Below are 21607 nucleotides of genomic sequence, written 5' to 3'. Positions count from 1 at the left end.
CATACGAAAGAAAATATTAGTTTATATTTATAGAATAGTTTCCGTAAATAGCTTTTAGAGGAGTTTGTTGAACTTTACTTTGTTTTATTGTTTTTTTAGGAATAGCTGAAGTATCCAAAAATATGCAAATACATAACAAAATATAAATGCAAACTTTTAAGATAAGTGAATATTTATGATACTTCAATGTACACGTGAGCATTAAAGTGTTGCGAACTATATTTACAGCGAAGATACTTTTCTAAACATTGCGAATATAATTTTCAAATAATTATACAATCTATTATACCAATTTTTATATAAAGTCTGAATAAATAATTTCAAATTTCTAGAAAGCTCTGTACACCAATAAAATAATATTAGAATGCTTTTAAACACTTAATAATTTACAATTACAGAATAATGAAATGAAAGTTTAAGGAAGCTCAATAAAATTAACTCATTTTCATTCTAGCAAAATCTTTAAAAATTAAGCGTATATATACGCTAATGATACAAATAGGTCAACTGGTTAAGACTTTGTTATATAACCTGGCTTTTTCATGGCTAAGTTTCCATAAGTTCAAAAAATTCTCGTTCGCAAAGGGTTGAAAATTAGTAAATTCAATCTGCCCAAACATTCGCAGATCATCAATAAAGGAAGACAGTCACCTTATAAAGGAATTCTGAGAATCAATCGTCGCATTCGTAAAGAGCACTTCGCGTGAACAGTGTTCCAAGTCGCTCGGATACTTCTGTGAACAGCTGTAGATGTTTCCAGCCAATGATCAAGCTTCTGGGTAGCGGGGATAGTGTACGCGAAGTATCATCGAGAGATGAAGAAACTGCAGGTACTGTACAAAAAGCGCAATGGAAGAGGACATAATGGTAGCTTGATGCCTTACCGTCTCCACCCTTTCAGAGGAGCTCGTCGGAGATCCTCCTCGGACAATCCAAGGAGACCTAGACAAGCTAGGAGCCAGGCCATGATCACCAAAGCCGTAATTGCAGCCAGTCTGAATGGCAGCAGCGCTACCGTCAGGAATGCCGTCTGAAACAAGAAGCACTTTTTACTTTAGTAGACAGTCGTCAACACATACTATAATACGGGATAAGAGAGATACTAGCTACTCGGCTATGTGTATACTTTATATTATTGTCTGTATAGATCCATCCTTTGTTGATCACATAGGAGATGTAAATATTTTTATACATTTACTTTCTTAATATTGGACCTACCGAGCATTTAATACGATTACATTTTAATTCCTATGAAAATTGCAACAATAGATTATTTTCAATTTTGTCAGACATTCATTATAGTTTTTAAGTGGAACAATTTATTTTCAAAATCATTTCGAATATTCAATGCTTTGTAGACATCAATAATTGTGAAATAAAAAAACTACATTTTCACTGGTAGTTTTAGCGTTAAAATGGGAATTGTCAGTGATTCACGTATAGTGGCTGTATAGTAGATACTGTAACTCGTGTTTCTTAACATTAAAACTACTGAGTATTTATTACGGTTGATATGTAATCCTTACAAAGATTGTAACAATAAATTTTTCCCGACTTCCTTAGATATTCGTTATATATTCAAGTGCAATTATTTATTTTTATACTTTGTAGGTGTAAACTGACATTATCCGGAAAATAAGATCTAATATCCATCGTTTTAATATATCATAATTTAGTATGAAATAAATGTTAATGAAGGAATTATTAAATAATTATAAATAAATATTATATAATTATAATATTTGTACCATTATTGGTGAATTATTACCGTATTCTACTTTGAGTTATGTTTATTTTCAGAGAAAATATATTGTACAAAATGCATAAATAAATTAAATATTTTTTTGTGATAGTAATGTTGTAAAATAATTTACTTATTTTTACTTTATACTTTTTCTAATACTTCTAAAAAAATTCCATTATACATAACACATTTTCATTAGAAAAATTAACAATTTATTCTGTTCTTTGCATATGATGTTATTCAATGTGTCGATCATTGTTGAGTTTTTCTCTACAAAAATAGCGCTCTGCCTATTCGAATTAAGGCAAATGATGTGATTTCTCATTTGATGTTACTTGTTATAACATGAAAGAAATTCATTTTTACCGTATTGATATTCTGCATTCTAATTCGACCTTCGGCGTACCATAAAGATATACTTCGTAGCACTTCCACGTAATTGGTTGGTACAGTGACTTAAGTGAATAAACCAAGTTTTTCTCGATAAAGCGAACGAAGTCTTAATCAGCACAATCTCCAGCCCTTCGGGAACAATGAACGGTCGTGCCACAGTATTTCGGTTGGCAGTTTATTCAGTGTGATGGTCGATAGTGATCAACTACTCTCAAAGGAAGAATAGAGGGTGACAACCTTCTGCTCTGGTTGTTAGCTTAAAATTCCCTTAACCTCCTTACCGCAAAACTACTTTTTCACATATTAAAATTGAGTACAAAGGTTAAGATTATATTTTACCTATAAAACTTATTAAAAATTCTCTATATTTTAATAGAATTTCTTCAGTGTTGCGTAATTTTCATCGAATAGTTACTTGAATAAATTATCTCCAAATTAGTCTTTTCCAAAAAATTGTTGTTTTATTTCAAAAAACCATGATTCCATTTTAAAAATTGAGGTTAACCTTGAAATCTTCAGAATATTTCTAACGAAAAAATTGTTATTGCCACATTATACTATTCATTATATTAAATAATTTCTGTTAATGACAATTTTTTTATATTTCCAGAAGCAACGGATATAATCAAGTGTCGATTCTTATTGAAACACTTTATACATAGTAATAATTATCTTCTTCACTTCTAATAAAATATGAATCTGTAATATCTCTCTATCAAAAAGAAAACACCATGACTTAATTTGATTCAGTTTTATAAAAAATTTGAATTGAATAGCAAATCAACCATTTTCAGCAATACACTCAATTCACTTGAAATTTTTAATGAAACGCAAATCCGCAAGATAGTAATCGATATCAAGTAATCGTGGTGGTAAAATACAGTGAAATTGAAAATTTTAATGTTATACAGATTCTTACACGGAAACTTCGTACAGGAGACTGGAGATTACTTAAATTGAAGATCTTAAAGGGATAGATTAATCTAATATAGTGATAAACAAGTTAATGGAAATCATAACTGAAGCAGCAAATAGGTACTTAAATTGAATAACGTGCATGAACAATCTCGCACAGATAGTAATTATGCCTTCAATATATATATACATATGCATACAACAAACATCAAATACAGAGTGCAGTAAAAACATGATATAAGAAATAATTATCAACATTTATAAAAATACTCAAACAAGTGACAATCATGGATTATTTTCGTCTCATCAATAATTCATATTGCTTCAATTACATGAAATAAATTGAAACGTATTACACATCGAATAAGATGGTTCAAAGAAGATAAGAACTTTTACTTCTTCCATATATTTCGTTTAGCCTCGTTACTTGAAGCTTATAAACCGAGATCTTTGGACGAATGATAATAATTCTGATTTTTAAACTTGGTCAAGAAGCAAATCGACATATGTGTCATTATTAGCTTACTTGATATTCATATTTTCAAACATAAAACTGCTAGAGCTAAATAAAGATAAGATAATACGTATTGAATTAAATACAAAATACATTGTAAACTTCAAGCAAGAAACAGAATACAATTTTTTTAGATAAAACGGAAGTTATTGCATTGATATAAAAAAATGACTATTTCTTTTAAATCACGCTTCAAATATAGAAGATTCAAATATCCATGAACAAAAAATTAATATCGATCACCCATTGCAATTGTATGGAATACAAATGTATTAGAAAGATAGATGTAAGAAACTATTTAGTTTACAATGGCTGGGACGCTGACACAAGAATTTTAATTAACACGTGCAAAGCACTAATGAGACCAATATTAGACTGCGGTTGTATATACGGATTATATATACTTGGATACTATCCAAACTAGGCCTTAAAAATATGTACGTACCTATTTTTATCGTAATCAGTCAAATAACTGGCAACAAAATAAAGGTAAATAAGTTTGATGACGAACGTTTCTCAATAGAAATAGAAACAAAAGAAAAGACAAAAATCGATAATTAAAAAGCTGATGATTAATAGGACAGAATTTTAAATCAAATTTTAAAACTGGTCGTTTGACCGGATCGGTTAGTGCTAAAGAGTTCTAGGCGAGTAATCAAACAATTCGACTCTTGCATTCGAAAATACCACTCGGCTAGAATTCTCCGTAAACACTGGACGAGAATTAGCATTCGACAAGGTATTACTTTTCGTAATGTTCGAGGGAAAGTTACATAACTCTGTCCCTGTATTTGAAAGTAGAAAATGTCGTTTTTCCTCTGTAGCATTCTTGTGGAGTTAGTTTAGTACATCGATCATTCGCGATATAAATCATACAGAATAAATCACTAAACATCATTGGCTTCTTAATTTAAACAGTCGTTCACTGCGTTTGAAGAGTATACACGTCATCTTAAAGCTTTAAATAATACTCATTCTGTCAACGATGAATTCTTTATTTTTTCACACAAAAGTGTAATTTTTTTTTGTTTTGCTTTAGTTTTTCATTAAAATATACCCTGAGTGCATTCGTCCTACATTTGACTTGTACACACCTCATAAATAAATTCAAAATAAAATATTTATTTTATTTTTTCAAAATAAATTCCACAGTTAACAGGTTAATTAGAGGTCTGCAAACCGAATATATCGAGTCGGATCGAATTCCCTAGAGTTTTTAAATTACGCTGGATAAAATATGAAATAAAAATTTTCATATATTTCATTCCATTTATTTTTATTGTTTTTACTCAAATTTACAAACAAACGTACTTTCACTTAAATCAACGATCCACAACTAAGGAATATATAATACAATAATCGTATATATAGATAATCATCTGCATAGGTTTAAGTAGTTGTCAAAAATTCAATGGGGTTGTCCCAACTTAAAATGTACAATAAAGAAAAAAGACTATCGATGTGTACAAGAGGTTATTGGCAATTTTGGAATAAAAACATTTCAAGATGCACGGTACTACGTCTCTCCAGTACAAGAAGTTTAATCTTGGTCTTTACAATTCGAAGAAAAAAAAGATTTTTGTATATAGCTCACGTGAGTCATACACTAAAAGAGATTTAAGCTTTTATATTCTCGATTATAATACGATGAAAATGCTGTCAATAGAACTTCTAGTTGAATGGCAGGGACGTGAAAGTTGTATAAGTATAAGCGGAGGCTCATTGAAGAAAGAAAAGACAAAGCAGACAAAGAGTAAGAAGACGGTTGGTAGAAAAGCGTAGAAAAAGAGAGAGATGCGATTAACAAGTTGAATGCCGGGCGATTTCTTGGAACAAAATACATAAAATGCAAAAAATATGATACGAAATTATTTAATTGAGTTGCGTTACCATTATTGCCTCTTTATCTCGCTAAATGTCATTGCTTTATGTTACATTATTTATAATATAAAAACGTTTTCAAATAATCGTCGTTTAGTTGAGCGAATTACAGTAATTTGATTTCATTGTACCATATCGAAGATAAAAAGAAAGAAACTGAAATATATAACACCAGCAGTGAAAAAACTGTTCGAAATTAGAAACATTATGCAAGTTTCTTCGTTTTGGGGAGGCAGTAACTTGGCACATTTAATTTGTGTGTAGATGGACGTGTAGGAGATATGAAAGTCACATTGCATCGTTATTTGTAGCAAACGATGCAACAAGAAACTTTATAAAAATAGAAAAAAAATGCGTTTGAAACATTTTTTAAGTAACGAATAGTTTTGGAAATAATTGCGTTTATAGGTTAAAATGGGACACCCAAATGATTGCAAAAGAATGAGAAGAAATGAAGAAGTAAATAAGAAAAGTAGAAAAAGAATATAAGATATTATAAATGAACAATTAAAAGAAATGCGAGAAGAAAATTTAAAAGAAAAAGAAACAAGAAGGGAGAAGATAATATAGAACAAGTAAAAGATATTGGGGAAAGAAACAGCAGAATTGAAATGAAGAAATAAGATAGAACCTGAACAAATAAAATTAAGTGTAAGGTATTAGGTAAGTTCTAATATAATTACACAGCAGTTAGAAAAGAAGGTAAAAATTCCTATTTAATTATTTGATTTGATTCCTATTTAATTATAGATATTTATCCACGTTACAGATACTGAAATGTGTAGATATAATGAGGCTGTTCCTATATTGATTCGTGTAATTTTTTACACACAGAACCCGTGCAATTAAGAAGATTTGCACGTAAAAGTGTACATATACATAATAATTGGCAGGTGTCAATACACACGTGTTATGGGAAATGAAAGCAACATTCCGAGTTCGTTTAGATATCTTAGAGCAAAGCACGAAACTATATACGCACCAAATTGTCGAATCGTCATAAAATCGATTTCAAATGGAATTAATTGTAAAAATATATTAATTTTCTCATAAAATGAATAGTATCTCCATATCATCAATTTATTAGATTTTTAAGGATCTTCACAGTACCTCCTTAGAATGATGAATACCTTCTAAATTGATCGTAAGACCTTCTAAGTATGCGTGTTGAAACGCTGCTCTAGAAGATAAGCAAAAAAGAAATATCATTTCATCTGAAAAACGAAGTTTACCTTCACATACTTTCAATACTGTCATTTGCAAAAACGAACTAAATGGTGACATCAGATTATGTATTTAGGTATATATCTATGTCGCCCTTGATATAAAGTCTAATGTATTTTTCTCTATTGCCAATAATACCCGAGTTATCTAATGGTCAGTTTTAAGTGTCTTCTTCTGTATAGAGAAGGAGAGTGAGATAAAAATAATCAAGTTCAAATGTGGATACGAACTGAAGGGAAATCGGTATTAAAAAGGAGTACAAAATAGAATATGAAACTTGCACAATGCAAGAGATGTAAAAGAAAGGAGAAGAAAATACAACAAATATATACATATTAACACTTAGGCCTACAAAGAACTATTACTATAACCTTTTTCAATAATTTGAATCGAAATCATTCAACTGATTTTGTTGATTAAAAGCTTTTTCTATAAAAGCAAGGAAGGTATTTGATGAATTAAAAATAACGCAAGTTCAAAACCTACTAAATAATGAAAGAAAAAATAAACAAAATAAAATGCAATATTTTACTAAGTTAAAAGTGGGAGATCTCCTCATTCGGTTGGCTAAGTATTAAATGTTTAAAATGATGTAGATCTACCGAGTAATCAAATTAAAGTTTGTGGATTCTCTATACAAGGTACTTACAACAGTCCATTTCTGCAAATTTCGATTGATTTATAGTTTATATTGTGTATGACTAAACCAGTTAACTGTTCACATGATTCATATTCATATTTATATAATATTATTCATGTAATCAATTGATGATTACATTATATATAATAATAAAATCGTGTATATATATATATATATATATATATAATGATCCATAATAATTTTTTGGAAAATTATATGTTTTCAATAATTATAAAAGGAGAAATGGTTCATTTTGACCAATTTTATAGTTCTAATACGTGCCATACAATTCAAATGCCTTTCTAAAGAAATACGAAAAGACTGCAGATAATTATACAAGAAAAACAAACGCAAAATTTATTCAAAAGTTTGTTTTCTCTAGATATTTCCTACTCATTATAAGTAAAAATGAATGAAATAAAAAATATATCCACATAGAACATGTTATTTTGAAAAGTACAGAAAAAATATGTAATAAAACCGAAAGGAAAGTTCAGTGTATTGTAACGGGTAATAAATCCAAGTACAAAACGAGAATCTAATTACTGTGATCTTTGTACTAGTAAACTTGGAGAGTTTATTGAAGATCTATACTTATTGGAGATCGCAGTGGGTATTATCCTTAGAAAAATATAGGCTATAAAATTTGTATTTTGCTTCATAAAATACGCACCAATAAAAATTTTTTTTGAAACACTGTTTAACACAAGAACTACCGAGCATTTAATACGATTAATATGCAATTCCTATAAAAATTGTAACAATAGATTATTTTCAGTTTCTTCAGACACTCATTATAGCACTGAAATGAAACTATTTATTTTCAAAATCATTTCGAATATTCAATGCTTCGAAGATATCAATAATTGCTAAACAAAAAAATCGAAACCAGTTATTTTGACTGGTACGGTAGTTCTAGTGTTAAATGGAACGTTTTCGACTACTGCCACTTTACATGTACCATTTTATCTGAAATGGTACATTGCTCACTATTTAGTAAATAAATACAATATATTTGAATTTATAATAGTTGATATAAAAACGAGTTAGGTATATACCAAAAAATAATTATAAAATACTAACTTAATTAACCCGCAAGGGTTATTTCATTGTATTTGTAGTATTTGTAGTTATTTTATAGTATAGTCAGTTTTTGATATACAGTTAAATCAATTTTATATCACTTATTAGCAATGAGATATGATTTGTTTCTCGACGATGGTCGATAGAATTATAATATTTTTCTATTAATTTATTGAAAAGAAGAGACAAATTCTAGGCACATACTATGTTCATGTTTACTCTAAAGTATAATAACTGATAAAGTAAGAAGAATATATAATTTGAATTCGGAAGAACTGAATAATATTTATGCAATCCGTTTAAAATCTTCACCACGAGACTAACACGTTATTATAAGGCAAAGAGTTAATAGATAAGATAAATATAATACTATGTATTCCGGTATGTAATATATAATTAATGTATACTGTAGGCAAGTGATAAAACCGGAAATAATTCCGAAATATCAAGCAAGAATTACAAAAAAATAAAAATACTACTAACAAGTTACATATATTTCCTTTTTATTTCATATCGATTTTAAACAATGAAGATTCACGTTCGAATGAGCAGACAATGTAGAATATCCTGGACACGACTTTTTCTTGTTCAGAGCAGGAACGCCTTTTTCCTTTAGTGGGGCAAGGTTACGGGAAGAAAGAGGATTTAGGATGACGGCAATCGATGGATCAAGAGTAGAGGAAGAGAAAGGACCGGTATGATGGAATCAACAGGAGGAACAGAGAGGAGAAAGAAGAAAAAACGAGAAACGAGTACCGTTCATTCGTTCCGTTAGGCTCCATCACCTGTTCGTTTCATTTTATAGGTATATCTTCACGACGCACCACACGGTGTATTTACATAACTTTCAAGATCGAGGTCACGACCGAGTAAATCTCTTCGATTCCTTTTCTAAGGAACAAAATTTTATCTTTACAAAAGTCGATTTTTTGGGAGGCTTTATTATGTATTTATGCCCGTAGATACAATCGCTTGAATTAAATTAACGGTAGATACAATTTAATGGAAATAACATTAGATTAGCATCAAATTAAATTAAATTAACATAAAGTTAACATTAAACTAAACTTAATTAAATTAACATTTTATTTAAATAATTCCACCTGCGTAATAAAAACAGAATAAAGCCTCCTAGAAAATTAATTTTCGAATAAGTAGAATTTTGTGTCTTGGACAAAGAATCGAAAGGATTTACTTGGTCGTGACCTCGATTAATTAAATTAACACTGAATTTAATTTAATTTAAAACTGAATTTTAGGTTACAGTGTGTTATATTTATGAATAAAATAATTGATTTTGATCGTATGAATGTTCATTTAATTTCAGCTGATCCTTTTTTATACTACTTTCTCTGTAGCAAAACAATATAAACTGTATACTTGCAAAGTAATTGTGATGAACACCATATCTGCTAGTACATGCATAATTAATATAAATTGATATTGCATAGTCCATAACTTTGGATATTAGTGTTTTATATTTTCTGTGTGAGAAATTTTATTATCTTCTTTGATTTTTGTAGTGTTTAAAAGTTCCTTTATGTCAATGATTTTATTCAATATTCTTCCTTGCTTTCTGTATTTCTAGCAGTGAAAAAAAATACGTTGAACTGGACTGGAATGTGGTAGGTTTCACATTTTAACGACTCTTTCCGTTCCACTAAATAGCTGTACACTAATATTGTGTGTTCTATTCTGACTCACGTTACCACTGTTTCCTGTTTTTTTTTTAAGTTATTACCTTGTCTTTTGGTGTTTGTATCATTCATGATTGTATCTATGTTCATATCTTTCTACTTTTCATATTGGTTTCCATTCATACTGAAATACTTTTGGTTTCTTTTATTTATATATTTTTTACATATATATTTCTTATAATGTCTTTATATGACCAAGTTTTAAGAACTTCGTCTGTTCCTTTTGCAGATCGATCTGCTGATGCATTGCTTTTTATTCTATGAAAGGATCGTAAACATACATTGGCAAGGCATTTACAATCATCTGTCAATTTATGTAGTATAGTACTCTTAAACTAATTTCACTGGTTTCTTGGTAGTACTTTTATTTTCCATCGTTATAATTGCACTCAGATTTTGTAACTTTTATTGGTAAATATATGATGTAACCATATTTGATTTATTCACTTACAATTTATTCAAACGAAAATTATTATAACGAATGACATGAAAATAATATTTTTCTCATAATGTGTTATAATGCTTTGAATTATATTGTAGCAAAGAGATTTTGGTACAGACGAAGCGCATTAAGATACGTTTGTCTATATATCATCGAATTCATCATTATCATTATAAATTTATAATTAATTCATAATTAATTGAATCATAATTTTTTCTGATAATATCTTGAAAGAAAATACTAAATATTTTTTTGTTCTAAACTGAATATATAATTTTAAATTACAATAGACCTTGTTTTGAAAGTTAATCGAGAAGTTCGTAAATCAGACATGCACGTCCTTAAACGTGTTGAACGTTTTCAATTAGAAAACGTTGTGTGCACTTTCTTCTGTCCATAATTTCTTTTCTCTGGCTTTACATTTTCATGAATAGTAAATGCTTCATATGTAATTTCGAAAATCAAGATTATGATCGAATAATTGCTTCCATTTTTCACAGAAGATTCTTCCATTTTTATTGTTTTGTCTCATTAAATTTGTTCTGCGCATTGGAAACCCTACAGTTCTAAAAATTGGTATTAATCACTGCCTGAATATTTATACATACATTGATCTATATAAAATACTTTTAAAAAAAACTGTTTTAAATAGAAATAAATTTTTAAGATTAAATACTATTCTACGTTACACATGATATAAAAAAATGTATCGTGCATTTTTTTATAATTATAGTTTTATATTAATTATAAATACGTATTCTACATTTATTAATTCATTAATTCTGTAATTTTAATTATTGTGGAAAATATTTATTTGAAAAAGGAACAGATTTTAAAACTTCACAGTTCTTTACGTGTCTATAATAATATTAACCAACAAAATTTAGGCTATCAAAATTTACTATACGTTAACTATAAAAATGATTACAAAAGATATCATGACGAAATTATAAAAATGAAGACACAAAATATCATGACGATATTCTTCAGATAATTAATGTTTCACCGGTCGTATTTGGCAATCCGTTTGCATTTTGTGCAAAATGCGACTCGTTTGCTAGGAACCTGTCTTGATTTTACGAGCAACGTCTCTCAGAAGAACCAATGAGTTTCACGTTTGAAAGGTCGTTAGGAAGAACTCGGCCTGAAATACAGTATTTTCTTGACTTATTTCTTATTCCTCTCTCTCTTTCTGCCGAAGACAATGTACAAAGTAAAAGTCAGTTTTATTGGAGAAAGTGACTGGTTTTAGTTATTAGAGGTATTGCATAGGAAGTTTCTTCTAAGCATAAACCATGCAGAAGATCTGCATCAGTACAAAATGTTGCAGGTTTGCAGTTTATTTATGCATGTGAAAGTAACGATTTTCTAATACTTTCCTCAAATTTAAAAATATCGTTTAAAAATGAGAATATGACTTAAAAAAAAATTAAAAAACATCACAATATCATTTCTCTAGGTCCATTACATTTCTTTTAATATCTTATATTCTATTTATTCTCATTCTTGTTTCGAATGTTTCCGAGTTAGTTAGAATAGATAAATCGCCGATCATTGAAGCGTTACGAAATGTTTCAATGAAACATCTCCGCATACAACTGGTCGCGTGATAAGACTGCAATTAGTATTCCAGAAGAATGGACAGCGTACACGTAAGTTTTCGTTCAGGAACTCCCAATGAACTAGTCAATGTCACGAAACGAAGTTAAGGTCGTTCATTGAATCGAGTAAATGGTACATGCCGAGCGCGACGTGTGAAGTGAAAAATCCGTCATCGGATGAATTACGAATTTCATCTCGTGTACTTCTATGTTACCACGTGAATTAATGAACTCGTCGCTATGCAGGCTGATGGCCAGGAATCGTGTCAAGGCTCTTCAGGAAGAGGAATTCCCAACGAAAGCTGCTTTGCATATAATATATTTGAATTTGTGTACGGGACGATTCGAAAGGGACATTTGAATACTTTATGCACGTGTCATTGATCTTAACATTAGATCTACGAATGAGTCAATTTGACTTATATTGAATTTTATAAACACTATTTGATAAATATTTAAATCAATTTTGGTCGATGCAGTTGCACGAATATATATCATAACCTGTTAATTGTGGAATTTAGTTTCAAAATCTCGTTAATATAATAGTCCATATTATTTAGTAAATGTTTTGGACGAGAATATTTTACATAAATTAAGGGACAGAATTAAACATTTACTTCGATGTTCCATGTGTTGATCTATTACACAAAATTTAATACTGAATTTCAAATTTTATAATTTTGCTGCGTCTAATCAGATGGTCACTAAGAAACATCTCTCGAGTGCAAAGGATTAATAGCTAACAAATTTTCAATGGAACATCTTTGAATTGAAGTGTATTTTTTATTAGATGTCAATATCATTTATTATGAGAATTACTTGTATGAAATGAAAACAACAACTAGATTCTGTTTTCCTATTTTCTTTATCACATTGCCAGAAATTATTAAAAATGTTTATGACCGAAGTTTCGGTTTCATTAGTTCCACAATAAAATAATTGTTTCATTTACTTGGAGCGAATCTAATAGATTAATTCCCAGGTGATATATAATACATGCAAATTTATTAGTGGCTAATAATAAATATAATACATTTATGGCATAAAGAAATATCTACGTAAAATGTAATGGACTGAGATCTAAAATGAAAATTAATGGAACTTATCTTTCCCTTGTGAAACTCATGAATGAAAAAATATTTTACTTTATTTGTAACTGCAGTTACGTTTTATAACGCCAAATGAAGTTTCAATTTCATCGTCGATATTTAATGTTTGAGGCTAGATGTAATTTATAAATTTATTTAAAATTTCCGTGACATAGATATACGATGGGCAATGTAACGTGAACGTTCTTCGATTAAATTATTTTTCTTAAGAATTTATTACCTATCTTCCGATCGATGCGCTCGTAATGGATAAAAGTATAGTTCAATTTCACTTTTTAACATTTAATAAGCTATAGAAGATAAATGGAACTATCTTAATGTAACAATTCATTTTTTTGTAGTATTATAGTAAAGATCTGAATATAAATATGAATGTACTATTTAACTTCTAGTGAAACTAATTGCAATATTAGCGAAATGTTAACACATAATTTTTCGAAAAGTATAATTTAAAATATTAATCCTTTGCGGTTGAATGTCGCCATAATGGAAACTTAGAGCTTTGATGTCTAAATTCGACAGCTGCAAATGAATAATTTAGTGATTCAAACATCGAGAAATTGATATTGATGTACTTTTTTTCTTTCAAGTATTTAAAACTTCGATGCATAACTCAGCTTTCTTATGAAAAAGGTTTTCAAAGCTTTCAAAAATTCTCGTCCGCAAAAGGTAATAAATCCGTAATAAATTAAAATATAATTTTTCCAAAAATTATATGCTAGCTTAAAAACATTTATAAATTCTTTCAAAAACTGCTGTTTGCGAAGATCCTTTTCTCTGAGACACTGTGATTCTGTTATCATAATATGCGAATAATTAAATTAATTCGTTTTTTAAATTGATACTGCTAAAATTATGGTCATAAATCTAGTAGAAATAACGTAAGAGTACAGTTTACAGTTTAATAACTCCACTATTAAACTTTTTATGATAGTACATAATTGAATATTAATTTTCCTTTGAGAAAAATAACACCAATATCAATGGTTTAATATCTTGCCTGGAGTGTTCACGTGTAATTTTATGTTAGATGGAATAAGTTCCATCTGTTCTGTTACAAGAAGTCTAGGAAATTTTTATCCTTTCTGGAGTATATACATGTTCCGCGGAGTGGGTTCTTTCCGCTTATATGACCCACATTTCGCGGAGGCGAAAGACTTGCTCTTCTCCCACGAAAAATTGACGAGAATTGTTTTTCCAAACATTTCACGCGGCTTGTTTTCTTCGCGTCGAAATGAAAACCTTTTTCATCTGCGTAGTGAAAATCTACCAATATATACGATGGATGTAATAAATTACACCTAACCATCGAAATTTTTATTTTGAAATTGTGCAACTATTACACTAGCATAGAATATTTCGTCATTGTATGCAAATGTTAAATTAGTCTGTTAACTGTGGAATTTAATTTGAAAAATTTCTGATAATGCTCTCTCTAAAAATTTCTGTAATATATTTTGAAGAAAAACTAAAGATTTTAAACATATTTTTTGAAGTATTTCGTTAGATGGCATAAAAATATGTTTTGATCTATTCAAACACTGACTTTTGAGTTTTGTCTCGAAACTAAAAATATATGACTTAGTCCACTTTCAAAACTAACGGAACATACTGTCATTACTTATATTATATACATGAACAATCTTTTTACATTTCACCAGGTAAATAATTCCACCACTTTTATGCGAATATTCTACACTATAGTAGAATAGAATATTCTATTTTATAGTAATTACAATACTATACGATGAATATTTCATTCATTAAAATAAATTAGGATAATATTTGATAGTAAATAGAATCAACCCATTATCATTACTTCAATTAGAAGTGTAAAATCTTTTTAACTAACTTATCATTTGTACTAAAAACAAATATTTTTATGAAAAAAGCTATTCTAACTGTGAAGAAAATAAGTGGTTATTATTATATCGATTTTATACTGGTTTCCATTTCGCTGATATTTAAATATGTAGTTTCAAAGCGATGCCATCAAGAACTAAAGGGTTAAAACTTCGAACTTCGTTTTAAAGATTCCTTTTACATTGATTTCCATAAACGATTATATATCTCGAATGAAGTAATTATAAATACCAGCAATATGTCTTAAATACGATCCAACATACGGACGTGAGATTTTCTCGTAATACTTAAAGAGATTCTCATTCTAAGCGAATAAGATAGAGGCTTCGAAATTCAATAATACTTAAGTAGATATGTGTCCCCTCTCATTTCTTACTGCTATGATGCAAAGTTACAATAACGTATTTAAATATATGTTAAATTTTCTGTAAAGTTTGTATTTAATTACAATTTAATAAGTTTTTAATTTGCATATATTCTGTACGTATTATTTATCGTTCCTTCTTCACACTTCTGTCACTTTCCCATTTTCATAGTTCGATTCACAAAAATCAGAGTTAAAGGAACATTTACTTTATTCGACAATTTTGATTAACATTAAACTAAAATAGAAAGATTGATAAAATAGTAGATAAGTAAAAACGAAAAAATAGTGGACCGACAGTTTCAATGCAAAATCTACATTTTTCTACTTTTCTGAGGTTATTTCATTGTTTACACTACGAATTTGGAACGGAAAAATCTCCAAAAATTCTCAGCCATATATTGTTATGCTAAAAATATTTCAGTATTTTTTCAGAATTATTACGTACCATTAAGTAGGGAAAATGGGACAAAAATTGATAATTCCAATTTATCCTGTAACTACTCGTCTAGTTGAGACAGTGGACTAAAAATTGGTGTACAATGTTTTCTATTGGTAAGGTACCGAATGAAACTGTCACGAGAAAAATTGGTCTAAGGGCACTTTTGACTCCTTATCCTGCTATACCCTTTATTTCCAGCAGTTCTTGTAGTATATGTATTTATTTACCGATCAATCAATTCCGCATACATTTTGCTGTTCATTCTTCAGCTAACCAATTTTCTTTCCCTTTTTCCATGGTAGCTAATACTGAGCCATGCCATTACGATTTAACCTTCCATTTATAGAACGACAATTCAATGTAGTGTTGTTTTTTTCTTCTGTTATGATAGAAATAATTTAAATCGTCAGGTTCGCCTAGATTAAATTATTTCCGCCTATAAATATCACATTTCGCCAGTTTTTCCTCATACGTATATACTTTTCTGCAAACTATAAATATTTTATTTTATGTTCCTCCTTTAATCGAGGTTTCTTCAATAATTTTCTACGGACTGTGTCTTTGTATTTTTGTAAAACACGACATTCACATTCTTCGCATTAGGGTTTACTCCAACACTTTTAGCAATTTCCCTCACAGTCGTGTAAGAATTCTACGCTGCTCTTAGAATTGCTCGTTCATCGCGAGACGTTAGACTTCGCGACCGGCCAGAACTCTTTTTCTTGTCAAAAGTTTTTAATTTTGTTAATAAATTCATAATGACTTCCAGCTTTTGTTCGTAACTGTCATTATTTGTCCCACCGTAACATCCCAGAGTAACGTTCTTCTTGCAATTTCAATACAGCATATACTTTACATTCACTCATGAAGGGAGTTATCAAACGCGGAAGTTCAAGAAATGATGAAACCTTGTGTGTCAGTAGAATAAGTCGTTACATTGCAATTTTTTTCGTGTCCCATTTCACTTGTAAAAATGCAAATTTTTCTTTCCCGTGAATTATCTTGAAAAGGGCAAGAGATAGCGAACAAAAATTTAAATAAAAAATACATTGCTCTTTTACGTCTATAAGATTGGAAAATAAAATGTTCAAAATTCAAAACTAAAATTTTGAAAACTTTGAATTGTTTGAAAAATTATATAATAAATTATCTCTATTGAGCGCGATTGAAAAGGAAACTATAGGGTAAATGGTTAATGCATAAATTTTCTCGGTGTCCAACGTTAAGTCAACCAAGTTTCCATTTGATAATCAATATAAAATCGTTACTATTCAATTTTCCCTAACAAAGGCTTTTCAGTCATATAGAAGAAATAAATTATAAGCTTGAATTTAAATATTCTAATAAAGTTTAGTAACGGTCTTTCGTACATCGTTCGAACCCGTGTATGCCACGCAATCGTGTATTAACACATTGTTGACCAGTCACGAGTTAACTCGTATTTGCACTTATATCAGCTCTTTCAATTTTTGAAATGCAGGGCAATATAGAATATTGCAAAATCAAAATATTCAAAGTTATATAAAAGACATGTTCACAGTTTCATTTCAATTCATTACATAGAAATAAAATATGTTGAAATTTATTTAGATTGTCTCACTTTCATATTTGATTACGCAATAATAACCGATGGCATGTGATAGCTTCTGCGTAAAATTGCCGGTCAACAATGTGTTAAATAGTTAGTATCCATACAAGCATGATTTTTTTCGTAAATTGAATCCTTTCCTCAGCGTTTATTCCTTGGAACTTTTTTTACATTTTCCTGTGCAAGTGCAATTGGCGGTTATAATGTCATATTGTGGAGTTGCTGAAACTGGTTTTTATTGTAATTTCATCTGCATTGCTATCGGGTTCCTGTTACATAATACTACTGCAACGGTCACACGAAGAAGAGATGGACGGAAGGTCGCGCGCGCATTTCCGCTGATCGTGTAATTTCTGTAAAGTTCGTTTCACTTGGTGAACTTTCTTTTTAATTTCTTTGTAAAGTTACGCATCGGCTTGCTCCGAATCCGGTACGTCCAGTTCTTGTTAAACGGAGAAAGTTTGATTTGAAGGTGCAGCCTTATGGTTGAAAAGAAAATTGAACTACCACGAAGAAGAAAAGACTTAACATCGAGCGAATCTGTTGCGAAGCTGTACTCAAAAAGTACGTCTCATTTGAAAATTAAAATCTTGATTTTTAACAATAAAACTATCGAGCTTGATTTGATTTTATGAAATTCCTTTATGAAAACTCCAAGAGTGCATCTATTGACACTTCAGTTGATGTATAATTCACTTTGCGTATTGGTAAATCAGTTTCTTTAATCATTTCTCAAAGAAGCATTTGTTACCGTTTTAATAATTGCAAAAAGAAGGCATCTGGAATGGGTCATTTTGTCCCGTTTGGAAATTTTAGTGTTAAAGGTTTGTTTTAGACTTTTAAACGCTACTTATATTCATATATTATAGAATAACTCAAGTTATAATTGTTGTATAATTAACACTAGAATTGTCGCACTCATCAAAATGGCGGGTTTCACTTTTCTTATTTCGTAATCAATGGCATCTTGAAAGCGTTAAATATCCAAAATGATTTGAAACATAAATAGTTTCACTTCAATACTATAATCAATGTACGAAGAAACTGAAAAAAATCTATTGTTAATTTATTTCATGAATAAATAGTTTCACTTGAATACTATACTAAAAATATGAAGAAACCGAAAAGATTTATTGTTACAATCTTTACAAAGATTATACATTAATTATATCAAACGCTTGGTAACTTTATGTAGAATCACAGTTAACATTTAGGTGATATTTTTCAATTGCGACATCTGATATACACATTAACGAAGAGTGAATGCAGAATTTTATCATTTTTTCCACTACTGTATTATTCACTTATTAAATTATTGAAGCGACATAAATTTATCATAAATTTATTAATTGTTATTATTCTTTAATATTAATATATTAATATTAATATGATATTATTCATGAGGATAAGACATAATATTTTCTAACTATTAGCTACTTTCATTTATTAATAACTATATTAAATATTTACTTTATATAATATTCAAGTGTGGGATAATCATGTTTGTAGGAGATGACTCTATACGATGAAATAAATAAATAGCGATTATTGGTGGAATTTCGATAAACGTATTGTTTTCCAGTTATGAATAACTAAAAATCAGCTGATGACATAAATCGGGTCAATACACAACAATGAACGTACCGTACGGAAAACAGACGTTTAACTTGTAATTATAATTTGGGCTCACACGATATTTTTTAAATTACACAATCATTGCCAGATATCAATGTCCATCACAGTTCGCGATTCGAAATTAAGAATGAGTAATGACAATTTGAACTGACATATTTAATAAATGTACAAATAATTCGATTCAAATTTTTAATCTCTTGACCTATAACTTATTTCTCAATTATGACTGATAAAACTACTTTATCGTTAATAATTTATTAGAGACGGAAGAAATTTCGATGCTTACTCTATACCTACTTTTACTCAAAATGTTAATAATTGATAACAGGAAAGTAATATTTACTTTATGTTTAAACAAAATAAATAACACTCAGACTTATCAAATTCGGTTTAAAATTTTCGTCACGAGCCTGACACGATATTGTAGGTCAAACGGTTAATTCTTAACAATTATTAAATATATAAAGACGGCAAAAAAATTCTCATAGAATGCAGTCAAATATAACTGACCAGTTAAATTGTCGTCACGACTTAACAAACTTCTCTATAAACCTACTAACCCGAATATCGATCTCCGCAAAATTTGAGAATGTTCCTGTTTGCCGATAATTTCAATTTTCCTAATCGAGTTTGAATAATTCTCCATTCTATACGTTTTCTAATAAACCACAAGCATGTATCACGTTTTTCTCGGAGTTGTTCAAGATGCTTATACAGTTCAGAGAGTTGATCGGATTCCGTGACCATTGCTCTAAATTTTTAGCGCGTAAATGAATAGAAAACACAGTTGTTATTCTAACGGTAGATACCTCATAAACCACACGGAAAGTAAATTGGGTTACGATTAGAGAAGTAATGATATTTCTCTGGAATGAATACGATCATTACTTAAATACAACCGATATGATTACTGAATACCGAGCGTTTTACGTGATTAGTATGTAATCCCTATAAAAATTGTTATAATGAATTTTTTTCGGTTTCTTCATATATTGATTATAGTATTGAAGTAAAACTATATATTTTTTAAACCATTTCAGATATTTAACACTTTCAACCCCTTCAGACCTGACTTTCGTACAAAATTATATACACTTACCTAACAACAAAAGACTGCTATTTAATGTATCACCAATAATGACATACGTATATTTTGAATAAAATGTGGTAGTATATTACTTCTCTATACTTCTCTATATTTATATATGGTTGTCTGTCATAGTTTTAATATTTTATCGTATATTAAAAGCAGTATAACAGTGCAATATTATTATGTCCGTCAGCCCTGATGGAGTTAAGATATAAATGATTACAAAATAAGAAAACTGTACTAATGTTAATTTTAATATTGATGCAATCAATGAATATTAAACAAAGGCACTGCGTCATTTTCATGTCTTGATGATAGTGCACACTTGGGGTCATTTTAATTGACAAACATTTTCATTCGAACAATCATTCCTATTATAGAAATTAAATATCTAAAAAATACATTTTGTACAAATTGTTTAATTGTGTATTAAAGATATTATTCAGGTTTTAAGATATTTTTTAAAGAAATAGACTTCTTAAAATTTATCACCTTTCGAAGTAGATAAATACCTTCACCTTCACCACTTTACGGTCGGATGCTCTATTAACTTCAAATCATGATACTATCATCAAAATTACGAGGTTGTAATAGAATAATACTGGTGGTCACAGTCTGGTGTTGTAATCTAGGGTTGGTAATGTTTTTATTTGTACGCCAACACAATGTTGGGCTGATTGCCAATCTTAACTTTCATGAACTTGTCAGTAATAACCAGTATCTGAATGAAGTGGCTGATTACGAAACATAATGATCCGCCATTGTTTGGCGGTGATTCTATTTAACTCTTGAACAGTGTTAAATACAAAAGAAGTGCATCTTGTAAATTTTACAAGAATTACAATGTTTATAGCAAAAGATATTTAATATTAAATATTAAAATACAATTCAAAAGAAATACATCTTGTAAGTTTTACTATTTATTTCAATTGCTAGTTATTTCAATGTTTATTTATTAATTTATATAGTCATTAATACTTATTGATTTATTTCTTTTGTTAGAATAAATGAAACAAATGGGTTATAGCTTTATGTATTATGTAAGAAAATACACGATGAGCATACTAAGATTTTGGTAGCTAACTTAACCCTTTCATCCCTGAATATGTATCTTTTCCCCTAAATCAAGGAAAAGACTAAAAATAGCTGCTTTCAAATGAAATTGAAGCTTTTCAATGAAAGAAATAAGATAAGCATTAATAATAATAACAATTAACATTTAAGTTGTCAGTCATAAGCAAAGATCCTCGTCTGGTACAATTTTCCTTTATCTTTAAAACTTTTTCGTCGTACCTACTCATGTGTACCACTCGGAACGAAAAGATTAAGTTAACTATCAAAACCTTAGTATACTCGTTATGTATTTTCTTACATAATAGATA

The 21607-nt window shown here is 29.2% G+C and overlaps 1 protein-coding gene across 2 annotated transcripts in view; it reads right to left on the bottom strand.

The window, feature by feature from the left end:
- LPCAT (lysophosphatidylcholine acyltransferase) overlaps positions 1–21607 on the bottom strand; it is a 73230-nt gene that overhangs the window by 39750 nt on the left and 11873 nt on the right. For both annotated transcript variants that reach the window (XM_031970243.2, XM_076369336.1), the window contains exon 2: positions 885–1030. In XM_031970243.2, the coding sequence (XP_031826103.1) occupies positions 885–1030 (146 nt within the window). The remainder of the gene's footprint in view (positions 1–884; positions 1031–21607) is intronic.

Source organism: Nomia melanderi, chromosome 7 (genome assembly GCF_051020985.1).
Source record: "Nomia melanderi isolate GNS246 chromosome 7, iyNomMela1, whole genome shotgun sequence".
NCBI lineage: Eukaryota > Metazoa > Arthropoda > Insecta > Hymenoptera > Halictidae > Nomia > Nomia melanderi.
This window is presented reverse-complemented; position numbering and strand designations above follow the sequence as displayed.